The 19,097-nt window shown below is 42.6% G+C and overlaps 1 protein-coding gene across 1 annotated transcript; it reads right to left on the reverse strand.

Moving 5' to 3' along the window:
* Positions 1-1,301: 1,301 nt before the first annotated feature.
* Positions 1,302-18,767, reverse strand: APOD (apolipoprotein D). The gene is made up of 5 exons (XM_012729573.1): positions 18,683-18,767; positions 14,859-15,004; positions 9,503-9,624; positions 6,108-6,196; positions 1,302-1,778 (listed from the first exon to the last, which is right to left on the reverse strand). The coding sequence occupies exons 2-5, from the start codon at positions 14,982-14,984 to the stop codon at positions 1,543-1,545; spliced, it is 573 nt and encodes a 190-aa protein (XP_012585027.1). The 5' UTR covers positions 14,985-15,004; positions 18,683-18,767; the 3' UTR covers positions 1,302-1,542.
* Between the last annotated feature and the right edge of the window lie 330 nt (positions 18,768-19,097).

Here is a 19,097-nt window from a genome sequence, read left to right on the forward strand (position 1 = left end):
AGCTGTTAGGATAAACTCATCATATTTTGTCCTATAAGAGAGATAAAAGCAGCTGAATGCCCTTGGAAATAACTGTATTTTAGTGGAGCCAAGGGACCTCCGGTGAATAGCAGTGAGATAAGATACAGGGCGTGACAGCAGGTGAGCCAGGGAGAGAGGGTCATCCTGCAACACCTACCTCCTCCGAACCTCCTGCTTTATCTCATGGTTTTCAGTCTTTAGGAATTTCAGACTGCAAGCTGCATTTTGAAGTTAAACTCAATAAAATAAAAAAATATTAAGGTCCTTGGGATTTCTGTAAACTTTAATATAAAGCATAAAGTCTCTATGGTGATACTTCATGGGTGAATTGGTGGTGGGAATTTATGGGGATTACACCTGAGAGGAGAAAGCAAATATTATACATAAATGAGCATATATATAATAAAGAAATAAACTAGAGAAGAAAAAAAGGCCATGAGTCTTCCAATGAATAAATTCACAATAAAGTGAATGTTTTATATTCGTACTGAAAACAAAAACAAACATAACCACATGGCTTAATTTTCTATTCATTTTTCCCAAACATTACTAGATTATAATACCCTGTGAGCTAAGTGAAGTTGCTGGGTGATAATTCTGAGGTCTTTCTGATTTTAAAATTCTCAATATAAAACAAATCCCAAAGTGGCTCCTGACTTACTGAAGGTAGACGCACCGGGCGGTGTGACTAACCGTCATGGTTGCCTGAGTCTCCCAGGCTTCAGCCCTTCCCAAAGTTCTCATGATTTTGTCTGCATACCTCTCTACCTTCGAATGCTCAGCTTGGATTATAATGGCAGGTTGACTTTTTCGTCATTTTCACTTGTCTCTGAGCTTCTCTGGGACGATGAGGATTTTATATTTTTCAATGTTTGGAATGCAGTTGAGCCTCAATGAACATCAGTTGAATAAAAGACCAAAAGAAAGCTTATTTTCTTAACAATTCTCATAATCTTCTTTTTCTCCTCATAGTCTCTTCTCTCTGGGAAGACTCCAAGTTGGTCCCATTCTTCAGCCTGATTCTGGAAACCTCCTATTCTGAAAGTCAAAGAGACTCAAACTGTTCCCCCCAACACATGGCTCCCCAAAGGCAGTTATCTACTACCAGCACCCCTACTACCAGGTCACCCAGGATGTGCCTTGGCAACCAGCTTTCAGTTTCTAGAAATAGGTTTGTTACCATGGCACTTAATGAATTCAGTGCTTAGTTTTGTTTCGGTATAACTACGTAAGGTTTCCAAACATGAGCTAATAATGAAAAACCACACAAATTAATCCAATTCAGAATCTATTGTGAACACAGCAGGTCACAGCAATCAGTTTATTATTAGGCGCGTGAGGTAATAAGGTGCCATGTGGCTAAGTGGGAGACTTTCCTTGGCTCTAGTATCACATTTCCCTTCTGGTATCTACAGTGGTTTGCCATGGCTGTCTGGCTTATCTTTATGAGGGGTGGGGTGGAGGAAAGCAAAGCAAAAGAAGTAACTTGGGGAGGATGGAGCCTCCCTTTTAGAGCCTAAGTTACAGGAAGTTGGGGCAGTTCGCCTGATCCGTGATAGTCATTTTCTCAATGTCAATGCTATTAGAGGCCAAGATATCTTTTAGATAGGTCACTGTCTCTGGAGGGAGGTAAGGATTTCTTCCCAAGATCCAAACGTAATCCATGTGAAATAGCCAGACAATGGTGGTACAGGAATAGACGAGGGCGTAGTTCTCATAGTCGGTGGCCAGGACCCAGTATGGAGTCAAGGGCATCACTGGGAACCAGAGAAGAGGAGGATTATTAAAAGGGAGGGCAACCATCTCAGGCCCTGGAAGCCTAGTTTATCAGTGGTTTTTCATTCTGGCTTCACGTGGGAATCACATGAGAACTTGAAAAATATTAGACCTCCTCTATGCTCCCCATCCCTTTTCGTCAAGTTCTGACCTGGAGATGGATGGTACTTTTGAAAGCAGTCAATATTCTAATGTGATTTTAATGCACAGTCAATATTCTAAGCCATCATATGGGCCCCCCCTTTCAGGCAGCAGGTCTGGCTCCAGAAGCCCATGGTAACTGGGTGTTTAATGGGATCCTCCAGGGATCGGAAGGTGCTGAGGCCTGCTTATGGAGGCTCCCTTGGGCTAAGAAGAGTAAAAAATGTACAGTTAGAAGCCCTCCATGTGGGGCAGTGGGTTAGGGTACAGCACTGCAAGCTGGCCACAGCCGCTTCACTGTGAGTTCCATCCCCAGCTGGGAAGGTGACCCACATGGCGCTTCAGACCTCTCCTGTCTCGCCCGCTGCTCCCCTCAGCAGTATACATCATCAATCTGCCTGTTCTGCTCCCTACTCTGACTGTGGTGAATCCTTTCATCGCCCCTGCACTTTTGGCCTGTACCCCAGTTCTGTATGTATAAATAAATCTTAAAAAAAAAAAAGAACCCCTGGCTTTTGAGTCAGAATCTCTCAGCTTCCTCTAAAAACTGCCTAAAGGAAGAGACAGGAGCTAATGTTGCTCTGTTTCTTATTCTTCCAGCATGGCTTTCTAAAAACCCTTATTTGTAAGAGTGTGCCAAATCAGGTGGCAACAACTGTGAGCCTTCCTCACAAAGGGCATGTAAGAAATCATTGACTGACATCTGCATGGTATTAAAACCTCAACATTAGAGGGGTCCTTAAAAAGAGAGATGGAGATGGGCCTTCCCTGGTGGCACAATGGTTTGAGGCACAGCACTATGAAGTTATCTATAGCCACTGCAGCAGGAGTTCAGTTCCCACAAGGGGGTTGACCCACATGGTGTCGCAGACTCTCCCCTCTTGCCTGCTGTTCCCCTCGGCAGTATATTTCAATACATCTGCCCCTTCTGTTCCCTACTCTGTCTCTGGTGAATCCTTTCACTCCCTGCACCTCTTGCCTGTACTCCAGTTCTGGTATGCATAAATAGATAAATCTTTTAAAAAGAGAGAGAGAGAGAGCGATGAGGGACTTGCCTTCCCCATCTGAACTCAGAAACTGCTTCTGTGAACTTGACATCCATAGCCTGCAATCCAAACCAATGAAAATAAACCCACTTGTTAAAATGAAGCTGAAGATGACGATAAGCAGGAGAAAGCTGTGTGGTGGCCCCAAATGAATATGAGACTCAAGTACACATGTAGTCATGGGTGACTTGCTTGTGTGGGTTTCAAGCACCCCATGCCCTCCACTTAAAAATAATTAGTTCACCAGGTTCTCCCTGGTGGCGCAACAGGTTAAAGCACCACATTATGAAGCTCTTGGAAGCCACTGCAGCACAAGTTCTATCCCCCTGCCAGGGAGCTGACCCACATGGCAGACCTCTCCTGACCCGCCCACTGCTTCCCTCAGCAGTGTATCTACCTCAGTACATCTGCCTGTTCTGCTCCCTACTCTGTCTCTGGTGAATCTTCTCACCTATCACACCTCTGGCTTGTACCCCAGATCTGTAAGCACAAATAAATCTTTTTTTAAAAAAGATATATATATATATTTAGACGTATAGAACTGGGGTACAGACCAGAGGCTCAGGGATGGTGAGAGGATTCATCAGAGACAGAGTGGGGAGCAGAACAGGCAGATTGATGAAGTACACTGCTGAGGGGAGCAGGTGGTAGGCCAGGAGAGGTCTGCTGTGCCATGTGGTCACCTCTGGGGCGGGGATCGAACTCACACTGAAGTGGCTTCAGCTTCTTAGTGCTGCGTTTTAACCCTCTGTGCCACCAGGGAGGGCCCACAAATAAATAAATCTTAAAAAAAATAGTTTGCTAAAAGGCACGAAATGACGTAAAAATAAACTATTATATTATTTAAAAAAATAATTAGTTTGCCAAAATCAAACCAGAACTCAGCACTCCCGAAAAGCCTTGAGAAGCTGGAGACAAATGAGGCAGCATTTGAGGGGTCAAAGCTTGGCTGGACGTGCAGGACCCAGCAGGTTCTCAGGACAAATAATAGTGCTACTTCTGATGACCACCCACCAGCATCCCTCCTACCTCTGACTTTCCACCTGCTCATAAATCCAAAACCAGAAGGATACCTGCAGGCCGTCTGGACAGAAGGCCTGGACAAGGCTGCAGGGCACAGACTATTGCTCTGATTTACTTTGCTAGTGCTGTCTGTACCCGCCTGCACTGCAGGGCTCACTCGTGAGAGCGCACTTCATCATTTGTCTGCTACCTTTGAATTTCAACTGCTTGGTATGTTCCCAGCTGGACTGAGAGAGCTTCAGCCTTGAGCGATTGGGGAGAAATGAGATTTCTGCTTCCTTCAGTAGCTGCACTTGCTCACATGCCCAGGCACGCACATTCTGTCTCCCTCCCACAGGGTCTAGCTCTCAAGCTTGAACTTACCCAGATATGTCCTCTCAGTCAAGAAAACTCCCATGTTTTCTCCCTTATGAGAAAACTAACAGTCTCCTCTTGCTTCTGGAAGGCACTTTGGCTTTCTATCATGGCGTTTGAAGCTCTCCAGTTTTGCAGTCCTCCCTCTGTCCCCCACCCCGCCCCACCTTTCAGGGACCTCCACCCACCCATGCTCTAGGCTTCTAGCTTCCTTTTTGAAAAAGGTTTATTTATTTGTGCATACAGAACTGGGGTGCAGGCTAGAGGTGCAGAGGTGGTGAGAGGATTCACCAGAGACAGAGTGGGGAGCAGAACAGACAGACTGACAAGGTACATGCTGAGGGGAGCAGCAGGTGAGACAGGAGAGATCTGCTGAGGCAGCTGCGGCTAGCTCGCTCGCAGTGCTGCGCTTTAACCCTCTGTGCCACCGGGGAGGGTCCCTCTCTAGGCTTCTTTCTTCAGAACTTTGTCAAGTCATTTCTCCACTTGGGACATCCTTTCCCATAATCTCCCACAAACCCTGCAAGCCCCCATGCAGACATCAGATCCCTTCCACCAGAATAAAATCTCTTTGTTCTCTGCTTCCCCAGCCAAGAGAAGCTCCTGCTTCTCTTTTAGTTTTAGTTCTGATTGTCGGCTTCCTTTTGAAGGTTGTGCATGTATTATTTGATCTTAATTCCCACCCCCATCCTTTAATTGAGTGTGTGGAGACCTAGGAAGCTAGGTCTCCAATTCCATGTCTAATCAATCTAGTAACCTTGCTTATATCACTGGTTTTTCTGCACTTTGACTTCTTATTTGTAAACAGAGCAGGAGAACTGGGTATGCATAAAGCAGAGCAGGAGAACTGTAAACAGAGCAGGAGAACTGGGTATGCATAAAGCCCTTTACAGTTTACAGAGCATGCTATCTAGTTTATCTTCACATCACTGGATAGAGCTCTGAAATTAGTGCCTGTAGTCAAATGTGCAGGAAGAACTGTTTCTCCTTCTAGCATTCTTTTCTTGGTCTATAAGATAAGAAGGCCCTCTCTGCCCATAAGAAGGCCCTCTCTGCCCCGACTCTAAGAGCTACATTGGTGGGAAGGCATGTGGGTAGGCCTCTCGCAGCTGGTGGCTTCAGTGTCCATCACTTGGTTTATGCTAGAAAGTCTCACATTTCTGGGCTTCATTCTCTGGTGTATCTATAGCAGCAATATACTCTGTTGCCTCTCTCCATTTCTCCGGACTCAGAGGACAAATGTTTGTGATTAAAGGTGTCTCAGGGATCCCAAAATGTGACTAGAAAGTGGCAGACAGAGCCAGAATACAAATTTACCTTCACTCTTGCAAGCAAGCTTTTGCACATATTAATTGTTATGCTAATAACCACAAATTTTTCAGGACTTGGTTGCCACAGAAAGCAAGTCTGGCTCAGGGACCCTAGTGCTTATGCATTCTGTGCTCCTGTCTCTGCTTTCTCTATGAAAATTTCTACTGTTGCTTTATAAGAAACCGCCTGGCTGCTTGTCGCGGGACCTGAACTCCTTGTACCAAGACCAGCTCTGTTTTATTCACTGTTGCCACTCTAGCACAATCTACAGTCAATGTGTGGCACACAGTAGGTGCCCCACAAATACTTAAATAATTATGTATTGAGTCATTGTGGGTGACACTCAGCTGTGATGGGGTGCTCCAAACCAGCACTCTGGTGTTCAGTTTACAAATCACCTGTCCTTGAAACCCCCTAAGGGAAGTGGATACTTACACCAGAAATACTTAACTCCCAACTTGGCGGGTTCTGTGAGATTGCCCTGGGTGGCTTCCCCTTCAAATTGATCCACAGTTCCATCAGGCCTATAATGAGTCAAAAAAATTCTTGAATTCATCAAAAGCCAAAAATCAATGAAGATCCATGACCCTAAGAACTATAGTAGCCATCTCTTAATTTCTGAGTTGGGGAGCTCTTGAAGGCAAGGTAGTCATTAGATTCACCCCCCCCAACTTCCCTTTATGACCAACTCTGAGGCCAAGTAGAGGAAGACAGCCATGGAGCCTGAAAAAGTGAACACAGAGGTGCTCCAGGGTAGAATCACATGGCAAGCCCTTACACTTTGATGTTGTTTTTAGCATTATATGCTGTGGCCTACAGTGCCATTTCCTGCTCCCAATTTCCAAAGAGAGAGAGAATAAAAAGGAGGGAAAAACAACAAAACAACCCCAAAATCTAAAATTTGCTTCTTTAAACATAAGAACAGGCAAAAAGAAAACAAAACCAAAAACAGCAAATGATTGGCTTGATTGCTGAAAAGAAAGCAAAACTTGGGGTTCAAAGATGGGCAAGCTTCTCCTGTTGTTGAGCTTGTCCCTTGTCACGTGCCCCATAAAGGGGTCCCACGTCTTCCAGTTCAGCAAGCTTCCAAAAGATTGTGGGAGATCTGGACAAAGAAGCCAGGCAAAGCAGACAGTGGGGAAACACTGCCATCAATCAGTGATTTTGAGGGGCATCTGGGCCTCAGGAATATTACATGTGACGAGATGGGCACCTTACAGTGAGTGCCTCCTTATGCTTATAACTGGTGATGTCATCTTCTTTTTAATGGTATGTGAAATGGTGATATGTGTGAAGAGTGGTGATCTTAGATCGGATGAAACACTTTCACCCTTTGGAAGGGCCATATCTGGATAAGTCGCAGGGACTTGGGGGAAGAAGGGGACAGTTTGGGGCTGGAGGCAGAGAAGGGAGGAGCACAGACCTCAGGATGCTTTTTCTTGGAGGCTAGCACAGGAGCTGCCTGTTCACCAGTCCTCAAAGGGACAGATAAACTAACATTAGAGTGATAGCACATGTTAGAAAGTCCATAGGCTATGGCCGCGGTGATGGGTGTCTTAGGAACCAGACAATAAGCAATGGGTATGGGGAGGTGGGAAATGTACCCTCATGCTCTGGGATGCCTGGTCTGTTTATCATCAAATAGGGCTGGAGATCCTGCCCTGCTCTGTCACCTGGACCTCAGCCAGGAAGATACTCAGTTTCTATCTGCAGACAGTTGCTAAGCAACAAACCAATCTCTTCCCAATAGCCTTTTCCCCTCCCCCATCATCTTTTGCTCCAGAATAGTTATCAGAAGACCAGTGTCTGATCATAAACTCATTAGTTGTTCATGAGAAAAATGCACTTGTATTTTCAAGGGTAATAGCAGAATAACAACCATAGGCAATATTTATTAAATTATTACTACATGCCAAACACTGCTCTAGGTGTTTGTATATGTGTTATTTCATTTAATCACTCACATAATTCTATGGATGGGGGTTTTTTGATCATTGCCACTTCAGACAGAAGGAAACTGAAGCCTAAAGAATTATCACACTAACCTAAGATCATAGCATTAGTTAGTGGCAGAACTGGGAACTGAAATTGGGAAGTCTAACTCCAAAACCTGAGCCTTTTAGCTCCCAGGCCTGTGCACCTCCCTGGGCCCTCAAATTCTCCTGCGCTGGCTGAATCTTTTTCTGCTCAGGCTTCCTGCCTTGCCCTCTTCTCATTCTGCACATTCAACATTCCTTGAAAAATAAATGATGTCATTTTCCTGAACAAACAAGTCTTTTTCCAGTTTTGTCCAATTAGACAAACCTTTCCAAGTGCCGTTGCTGTTAAATAGATATGGCCCTGGAGACAGGGCCACCTAGCACTCAGGTACAGTTACAGAGGGGTGCTGGCCAGTGCAGAGGAAAGGTGGGGAGCCTCATGGGTTTGGGGATCTGACTCTTGGTCTTAGAAATGAAGTCACTGCAACTTTGAAGCCTACAAAATTATGAGATCTCTGGGTGTCTGCTTTTCCGCTCCTGGAGCCCCACCTGGGCTCTGAAATGGCCTGCATTTTTCTTCAGAGGCCCTCGAGATTTACTTTGTTTCTATGGTTTGTACAGGGCCAGGGGGTCATCCCACTGTACTGTGGCTCACAGGATGCCTAGCGGTACTAGGGAGGCTGCAGAAAGCCCCTCTGAGCTGGAATAACTTCCAGGCTGTGATTGTCTTCTTGGAGTTGAATACAGTTTCTCTGATTCTGCAGGATACAGGAAAAACAACCCCTCCCAGTCTTTTTTTCATTTGTTTTCAGTTCTTTCCCCCTTCACTTATCCCCAGGCTTAAATCTCAGCTTTGTCCTTTACTAGCTGCGTGACCTTTGGGCAAATTACTTTATCTCTCTGAACCTTAGTTTCCTCACTTATAAAAATGGGATAAATAATAGTACCTACTTCAGAATTGTTATGGGAATTAATTGAGTATATATATATACACACACACAAAGACACTCATTTACTACACACAGATAAATACACATATGTACATACATGTATATACACACACAGGCAGTATGGAGCCTTGCACATAGGAAATAATCAATTTAATATTAGCTACTATTGTGTATTGTTGTTCCTATCTTTGTTGATGCTCTTATCTTTGTTGTTGACTGGAAAGGAGTTTTTCCTGGGGCTTTTTTTAAGTTTATATTTGTTTTCTAAATTATGAATTTTGGGATCAGATAGCAATCAATCAATACTAGAAGCTCACCTGTACCTTTTACAGCTCTCCATAATAAAGAACACTTCTGTAAGCTATCCTGTTCACAAAACATAGGATTTGAGTATGCATGTATGTGATCCTTTCTTAATAAGGAGTTTTCTAATAATTAAAGCTGTCAGGAAATATGGTAAACTGCCTTGGAAGGCAATGAGCTCCCAGTTCCTAGAAAGATTGAAGCAAAGGTGGGCACCCTCTGTTAACTCAAGATATAGAAAGGAATTATTCTTGACTTGGAGGTCAGACAAGATGACCCCCACCGTCCCCTGCCTTCAGAGTATCCGTCTCACTCTGACAGCAGCGCTCCTGTTGTTTGAGTCCCTGTGTGTTCTCAGGGGCCTTGGTTCACAGTCAGAAGCTCAGCAAGTGGTCAGGGTAATGAAAAGTGACTTCCAGCTCCCACCATCCTGCCTGCCAAAACCCTTCATCTAGGACAGTTTGCAGGCAGGCATCCAGGACTCGGCGATGTGTATGTCCCCCTGAACTAGATGGCAAGGACACCCAGTCATCCCAGGACAGCACTCAGCAGGTCTGGCTCCTGGACGTGCTTTGCCTTTGAAACCACAGCCACTCACCTCATCTCCTGACTTATCACTTTGATGTTTCCGTTTTCCATTAGTGAGTAGTTGGCTTGGTTGCAGCTTCCCTTCTCAAAGCTCACCGGGATCTTCTCTATTTCATACCACCTTCCAAGATACTGCAGAGACAACAATAAGCAGAGCAAAACCTGTGGCTCTCTGGGGGACCTGCCATCTTTCACCATTGTTGTCTTTCAGAGCAGAGCCCTTTCCTGGGGAAACCAGACAAAATGGCTGCATTGTTCCTAGCATAACTGAGCAAGATACTGATTCAAAGGCGAAGAAATGAGTCGGATGTGTGTGCCTTGGGCGAAAGCCACATTCTATTCCTAAAGCTCTCTTTATTTAGATGTGCTGTCAGTGTCCTCTTAAGCCAAACGCTGCGTGAAATTCTAAACTCTGTAAAAGGAAGGGGTTGATCTAAGTGCCTCCCATCTCAAACATTTGATGATTCTACAAGGCATCCTTGAATGTGTTCAAAGTCAGATATGTTCGCTGTGGAGAGCCAGGGCCAGAGTCGGTTCAGTTCTCCTCGTGTGACCCCATGGAGGGAATTGGGCACTAAGGTTTTTGGCAGGTGACCAGGATTTAGAAGATTGTATCATTCTTCCACAGCAGCCTGGATCTCAGTTTATTGCTTCTGTGTATGGGGTCAATCTTAAAGGCATTATAAAGGGCAAGAGGAGACAGTCTCTCATGTGTCCACAGAGCAGCCTAGACTGTCCTAGTTTGCAAACTTCATGGAGGACAATTTGGCAACATCTAGCAAAACTAAAAATATGTATGCTCTGGCCCAATAATTTCACTTCTGGGAAATGTATTCTCCTGAGAGTAAGAAATAATGCATGTGTAAGGTTATTGATTGAGGTACAATTTGCAATAGTAAAAGACAGGAAATAGCCTAAGTGAGCATTAGCCGGAGCCAGGATAAATGATGGCACATTCATACAGGGGAATGTTATCCGCCCTCTTTTAAAATAGCAGTGTGCAATTAGCCCTGAGATACAGTAAATGGAAGAAGAGCCAGGTGCAAAATGGTGTATATATTTAGTAACCTTTTGTTGCAAAAATATGGGAAAAGATTATTATATTGACTTTCTATTGCGGCTATCAAAATTACCATAAGCTTAGAGCAACACACATTTATTAATTTTTTTCTTTTTGTCCTGTACATCAGGAGTCTGACGCAACACTCATTGGGCTAATAGAGTCAAGGTGTTGGTAGGACTGTTTCTGTGCAGACACTCTGGAGAACTGCTCCCCACGCTTGCCTATGGAGCTCTCCATACAGGGCATGTGGAGCTCTCTAACTTCAGAGTCAGTAAAATCCTTCTCCCATTGCGTCTCTGACTTCTGCTCCATAATCCAACTCTCTGACTATGGCTGGGAAAGATTCCTCTGCTTTTAGTGATGAGATTGGGCCCACATGGATAATTCGGAATACTCTTCCTCCCTCCAGGTCCATAACTTCAATCACATCTACAAAATTCCTTTTCTATGTAAAGCAACATAGAGTTTCTGAGAACTAGGTGGTGAGCATAATCCTGTCTATCACAGTTATGCACATATTTGTTTGTTCACAATAAACTGCTCTTACCAGTTTTACTGGGGAGAGAAAACTCAGACCGGATTACTGACATGGGAGAGAAATTTTTCATGTTCAAATTTTTGTATGTTCTCTTCAACCTTCGGAATTTTGAAACATGCGAATGTACTTACCTAATGAAATATTACTGAAATTACATTAGGTATTTAAAAATGTATTCCTTGACAAAATGAATCAAAGAGATGTAAAAGAAAGTCAGCATTTGAATGGAGGCCGTGCTGCAAGCAGGCATCAATATTGCTTCTGACACATGGCTTTCTGCCCTACAATCGTCCCACCTTTATGACATGCATTATCCATTCATTTACCAAAGCACAGTTTTCAGTTAAAATGACTGAACAAAGAATAATGTTACAGGTCAACTGATTTTACAGGCAATCTCATAAAAGGCTCTATTTTATTTAGTCCTATCCAATAGTTCTGTTATTATTGAGAAGATTTTAGCATTCCTCAATTAAAGCTGAGGAAGCATAATTTTCCAGAACAGAGAAAATTCAGGCATGGAAAATGCTTATCATGTCATGTTGCCTCATGGTCTCTTATTGTTATTTGAAAGCCTTTTCATCTTTTTGGATCTCAACTTCTCTAAATAAATAGAATGCAATGTGAAAAAGAATTCTAAAAAGCAAATAGTGAAATATTTATTTGCGGATGACATGATTATATATATAGAAAAGCCTAAGGAACACTCACTCTCACACACACATACCATTACAACTTATGAATTCAGCAAACTTCAAGGCTATAAAGTCAATATAATAATCATATGTATATATCAAGTGTATTTCTGTCTTAAAATGAACAATCTACAAATCAAACTGAGAAAACTGCACTTATAATAGCATCAAAAGAACAAAATACTTTGAATAAATTTAATGAAAGAAACAAAAACTCTGAAAACTATAAAATATTTGAAAGAAATTAAAGAAAACTTAAATAGAAAAATATCCTGTGTTCAGGGATGAAAAGATTTCAAATTGTTAAAATGACAATAATCACCAAATGGATTTGTAGATTTCATGCAATATTTATCAAAAACTCCAATTACTTTTTTTTGCAAAAATTGACAAACAGCTCATATGGGCATGCAAAGGACCCAGAATAGACAAAAAAACAAAGTGGGAAAACCTAGACATTCAACAATCAAAAATGTATATAGTACTGGCATCAGTTTAGACATATAGATCAATAGAAAAACATTGAGAGTCAAAAAAAAAACTCCTACTTGAATAGTAAATTGATTTTCAACAAGGATGCCAAAACTATTCAAAAGAGAAAGAATAGCCTTCTCAACAAATAAATCTAAGACAATTGGATATCCATGTACTAAAGAATGAAGTTTTATCCCTATGTCACACTATAGACAAAATTTAACTTAAATTGGATCAAAGGTTTAAAAGCAAGAACAAAAGGTGTAAAACTTTCAGAAGTAAATATGGGAGTAAATCCTCATAACCTTGGAATACCCAATATGTTTTTAGATATTTTTAGAATTTTAGACATTACAGCAAAAGAAAAATAGAGATAAATTGGATTTCATTAATATTAAAAACTTTTGTGCTTCAAAGGACATATCAAAAAAAAAAAAGAAGAAAAGACAGTCCTTAGAATGGGAGACATATTTACATATATTTGATAAGGGAAAGTGCTTCTAAAACATAGAAAGAGCGCTTATATGTTGATGATTAAAAGGTAAATAACCCAATTTAAAAAATGAGCAAAGGATTTGGATAGACATTTCTTCAAAGAAGATGGCTAATAAGCACATGAAAAGGTGCTCAATATCACTAGCCACTCGGAAAACACAAATCAAAACCACAATGAGATTCTACTTCATAGCCCACTATAATTGGTTATAATGAAAAAATAATAAGAACCACTGTGAGCAAAGATGGAAAAATTGGAATTATACACTGCTGGTGGGAATGTAAAATATGGCAATTTAGTTGTTTCTTGAAAGTTTAAACATGACACTAACATATGAACTAGCAATTCTCCTCCTAGAATCAACCCAAGAGAGTTAGAAACAAATGTTTACAAAACCCCTATAAACCAAACACACTCTAAAAATTTGTACATGAATGCTAATAGCAGCATTATTCCTCATAGTCAAATGTGTAAATAACCCAAATGATGAGCAGGTAAAATGTAGCATAATTTACACCATAGAATATTACTTGGCAATGAAGTACTGAAATATACTGTAACATAGATGTATCTTGAAAACATTATACTTTAAGAGGAATCAGTCAAAAAAGACCACATATTATATTATTCCATTACTATGAAATGTCCAGTAAATTCATCAAATCATATTAGCTGATTGCTTGGGAGTGAGGAATGGACAGTGACTGTTTATGAGCATGGAGTTTCTTTTGGAGTGATGAAAATTTTCTAAAATTTATTGTAGTTATGGTTTCATAAACATGAATATAGTAAAATCTATTGAAAGTGAAAACTACTTTAGACAGGTGAATTATAGCTCAATAAAACAGTTATATTAAGCACCTTGCTTCATTTTCAAAGAATTTGTAAATGGAGTTCAATTATAATTGCCAAAATGGGTTAGGATTTTGACCCAGAAACTGAATTTCTGGCCCTCCCTGGTGGCGCAGCGGGTTAAAGCACAGCATTGAGAAGCTAAAACCACTTCCGCATGAGTTCGATTCCTACCTGCCCCGGAGGTGACCACATGGCAAGGCAGACCTCTCCTGACCCACCAGCTGCTCCCCTCAGCAGTGTACTTCATAGATCTGCCTGTTCTGCTCCCCACTCTGTCTCTGGTGAAGCCTCTCACCATCCCTGACCCTCTGGCCTGTACCCCAGCTCTGTATGCACAAATAAATAAATCTTTAAAAAAAACAAAAACAAAAACAAAAACTGAATTTCTAAACAAAACCATGGCTTTTTTTTTTTTTCTTGTAAAGCTGTGAGCCGTCATGAGACTATCTCTTGACAGGGTTATTCTAGGTATGATTGGGCCTCAGTAGAAACCACCCCTAAGTGATGGTATCCAGTAAGGGACTCTTTATATTATTTCCTGGGCCTGATCCAGGGGAGAAAAAAACATATGGAGGAGCTGGATATATTTAAACTTTTTTAGCGCAGATAACAAGAAAGCCCCTTGGGGAGTTCTGTCTGTTCCTAGGCCCTGTTTGAGAAACCCTTAGGTATTCTGCACTACTGCGAAGCTTAGTTTTGAATACCATTCTGCATGTGTGACTGGAGCAAGTATAAGCTCACTAACATCCAGCTTCTTCCTTCATCTGTAGAATGGGACAATGATACAGCAGGAGCTACAGTTGGTGCCGGACCTGCATCTTCCCATTGGGTTCACCACAACCGCTGGAGACAATTCTCTTGCATTCTGCTAGATTCCTGCTGCTAGTGCCTGTCTGCTTCTCTGTCAAAGAGCGTTGCCAGACCATGGGCGCTCCCAACGCCCGCTTGCATCATCACATGAGAATCTAAGTCACACTCTACCCTTTCCTCTGAGGATTCCCAGCAGTGATGAACCCTGCTTGATTGTTTTTCTGTCTTCTCTGCCACAGTTTCCCCATTCATGGGATCATCTGCTAAAATTCTCTGCTTTTCAGTCCTTTTCTCAGTGTCTGCTTTTGGGGAGGATCCCAAATCAGATACCTATGGCTTGCTTTAGCAATCAAAGTAGAATAATAAAACTGAACCTTGGAGGATGTTTATAAACAAGAGACAACAAAATAACTGGGAGTTTAGCATTTACCTCACCTTGTTTATATCGAAATTGTCTTGCACTGGAGGAGTCGGGCACTTCCCAAGGTGGAATGCTTGTCCCTCTGCCATCCTGAAGAGGCCAGCCAGCACAGGAAGCAGCAGCACCAGCACTGTCACCATCTTGGGGCTGGGTTGCCTACCTGAAATTGGATGGGGAGTGGTGTGGGAAGCAGCTAGCATCATTCTGAACCTCCTGAGGATACACAGCAAACAGAAAAATTTCTGAGCTGGCCAGTCCTTCCATAGGCCTGCGCTCAGTCAGCCCCCGCAGCTATCATCCTTCGGGCCACCTGAGTGGTCAAGGCCACCTGAGTGGTCAGCGCCCATTAGAGCCTTCCTCCCTCTGAGCCTCTCCTGACGCGTGCGCATGCCTGGGACTGGAGTTAGCTCTGTTCCTTTGCAGCCTCCCCCCTCCCCTCCCGTAACTGCATTTTCCAAGACTGGCACCATGGCTGATTCTCCTCAAGGGCACCACTGCTTGGTATCAGGTGCAGGCTGAGAACAGAAACAAAGTGGGCAGAAGAATAGGTGTGGGGGGGGGAGGTGCGGAGGAGATGGAAGCAGTCAAGTGGGCCTCAGAGAGAGAGAAAAGGAAAGGAAGGTTTGCACAGCATTTGTGTCTCATGAGGGCCCCCCATAACCATGCCTTCCACATCTCAGCAGGCCAGTTAACACTACAGAGTGGCCTGGAAACCTCAGTGGGGAACAGCGGGTTTGGGACTCCAGAGTCACGCTCACGAGGTGTGAATGATGGCGCTGCCACAGTATAACTGTGTCCAGTTTATGCTCAGCCTCCTTGTCTGTGGAGTGGGAATACGGATCACACCAACCTCAGGGAATTTTATGAGAATTAAATGAGTAATAAGGACAGTCTGATACAGACAAAATGCACAATAGATGCTAGTTATTATTTTGAAGATCAGAAATGAATGATTGTGTCCTGGATTTCTTTTCTTAACTTTCTATCGAGGGTATTTTTCATAGTTGAAGTGCATTTAACCAGAGGACTAGTAGCTAAGGTATACCTGTGCAACAGGCATTTCAGCCCAGGGTGCCCCTGGAAAGCTGCTCTAGGGAAGGCCAGTGGGCAGGGCTGCTGAGCAGGGCCAGTGAGGGCTGCTGAGCAGGGCCAGTGAGCAGGCCAAGGGGCTGCAGTGCTTTTGGCGGGTGAAGCTCCCCGAGCTGCTCTTTGCTGCTTTCTTTCTGTTCTCTTCCTTGTTGACGCCTTGCCTGTAGCTGCATACGAGCTATTTCCAGCCTTTTGCCTTTCTCTCTGTGATGAAGAGGATTGAATCAATGCAAGCAAAATGTTCTCAGATCTGAGCATTTAAAAGGATGTGTCATAACAGGAATAATTATAACCGCTTTATTATGAGTTTCTAAACCTCCAAATAACCTTTCATAATCAATAGCTTTTCTTTTGGAGGCTTTGTTGCACTGTTTTCAAAGGAACAATTATGTAACGAGCAAAAGCTGTCAGCTGGGAGAGTAGAGGGTGGAGGGGTGGGGAGGGGTGGTCACTGAGCTCCCCTTGAGCCCCTGCTGTGGCACCACCTTTCCTTAGTCTTTGAGGCCCTCCCATCAGTCCTTACCACTCTATCAATGACACCAACCTTTTAACCTTTGGGGGGGGATTTGCAGAAATCCAGCTCAAATACACAAAGATTCACATCCATTTGCAGAACTTCTTAGAACCACAGATCTCTACTCCTGTCCCCCCCAGTCGGCTCCAAGCTCAGTGCTTTGTCTAGAAGATCGACATTATGCACATACTGGAAGAGCCCCCAAAATTCGACAGGATCTTAGAGGTGACTTATCCCTGCCCCAAGTGTACAACCAAGGAACCTGAAGCCTAAAAGGGACAGTGAACTGGCACTTGAGCTCAATGCACAGTTCCGCTTCCTGCAGTGAACCCGAGCCTTGCTTTCTCTGCACACCACCTTTGGTGACTTTTGAGAAAAACCAATTTACAGACACCTATTATGTGCAACATGAGATTGGGAGGCTGGAAGGGAGTTCTTGTGCAGGCACCATCAGCGTTCACTCCAGATTCCAGCTGGGAGAGGCAGGCCTTACATCTGTCAAGGGCAAATGGCACCTTCCCCATGGTGTAAAAGAACTTCGTTGTTTGGTTCTGGGGAAGTATACATGTGTCTTTCCGTGAGACCAAACCTCCTGTATGCTTTCTATTAGCTATTTCTGAATAAAACCATTCTGCTGGGGGAAAAAACTGGCTGCTTAGTTGTTTGAGGTCAACACTTTCAATAAACACCTACGTCTGTAACCTGATGAGTCTAATTTCATCACATGGCAATTATACCAAACGTTAGTTTCATGTCTTCTGACAAATATCCTATTACAGAATGTTCTGTTGTGGGCTGAAATGTGTTCTTTAATGCTGTAGGAGGATTGCAGAGCAAGGCAATACCCTTGATCTTGCAAAGATGCCTCTTTATTGCAGTAGTTTATGCCTATGGTTAAAATTTTTTGTGAGTGAGTTGACAGCATCAATAATTTTTTTGGTTTGCATTTTAAGTCAACCAACATTTATTAGAACAGCTTCAGAGAATAAATCATATTATTAACATATAACTGTGGTTAATTGAAATAAAAGTCTCAATAATAGTTAGACAAAGAGTTTATTTAGATAATCAAAGTAAGGATTTGAACCTGGGAAGCAGTCGGACATATTAACCACAGGTTAAATTTCGTTTATATAGGCAGGGACCATGAATCACCAATACTCAAAATATAATTCCTTTTGAGAGGGGAATTTCTGTTCTAAGTTGTGTTGACCTAAAGGCATGCTGATGCTATGTGCAGAGGAAGGCAATGCTGGGTATAATCTCTTCCTTTCTCAGGAGATGCAAAAGGACCGTGGAGATGCAAAGGTTGGGTATGCGTGGTTTAAATCTTTATCTGGATCCTTGGTCACTAGTCAGAACCAAAAAGACTGGCTTTAATATAGACAGATTTTGCATATCTCTTTCACAGATTTCAAGACTGCTCTCTTGTCTCCTAGAGTGGACAAGCTTGCTCCCAGCCAATGCTGTGGTCTCAGCATTTTAAGTACCACACACTGAATCCTCATGGCACCCCTTCCAGCTAGGAAAAAACCTATGCTGACATTCTCTTTGTGACCAATTGTGCTCAGCCAGGTCACTTCTTGGCAAGCTGTGAACCCAGATGCTCAGGTTCTCTACAAGTTTGTTTTCGTAACACATGCAATTAGCATGGACCTAGGAGCTGCAGAACATGAAGGACTAAATGTTTAGATTTCATATGATAAAATAGAGTATATTCGCACAAGTGGCTCTTTAAAATCTCCTTAGCTATTGAACCTAACAAGTGAACGCATATTCTGAAGAAAATAATTGAATGTCATATTTGAAAGGCACTTTCTATTTGCACATACAATGAATTCCAGCTCACTTTCCAGTTAATATTACTGAGATGCCATGAGGATGCATCTAGGACAGGGTGTAATGTTCTCTTGGCCTCACATGGTCAAAAGGGGGATGCATAGTGCAAGAAGACTTTGAGATGAGTCAGTATTGGGCAGGCACCCCACCTCTGCCACTTGCTGGCAGTCTTATTTCAGACCTATTGCTTATCTGGGTATCTGTACCTCAATTTCTTCCTCTAAAAAAATGGAACTAATAACCTCTACCTCGTAAGGTTGTTCAAGGAAAAATAAGACCAAATCTGTGAAGTTATTGGCACAAGCCCTCAAGTCTTGTTACTTAATATTTTCTGCTGAAGTCAAGATTATCTCTATTTTAAGCATTTTCATAAGTAAAAATTAAAATAATACATACCTTTTTTAAAAAAATCAAGATGAAACAATTTTCACATGCAAAATCCTCCAATTGCAGATACCTTGTCTTGGTGACTGTTTTTCCCAGTCTGTTTTATAAGCTTCATCTGGTCATTGATGCTTAATTTTAATGCATGCCACACCCCCTACAGTTTGGGAAGGCTGGGCCTAAAAGCTCAGCTCTGTATGAAGCACAAAGATGGGATATTATGTCCATCTCCCTCCCCGATTTCCTTCACAGCTGCTCCTGAAGAAAAAACAATGAGACATTGTGTGTGTGAAAGAAAGACAAAATGTATTTCATTCGGAACATCTTTTTTGCTCAGTGGATTTTAAAATTTAATTTGCTTGGATAGTGCACTTTTAGGATGACTTGCAGCATGTTTTCTAACATCTGGTATTTATTTTTCATTTTT

This window comes from Condylura cristata, unplaced genomic scaffold (genome assembly GCF_000260355.1).
Source record: "Condylura cristata isolate star-nosed mole 26May11 unplaced genomic scaffold, ConCri1.0 scaffold00003, whole genome shotgun sequence".
Lineage (NCBI taxonomy): Eukaryota > Metazoa > Chordata > Mammalia > Eulipotyphla > Talpidae > Condylura > Condylura cristata.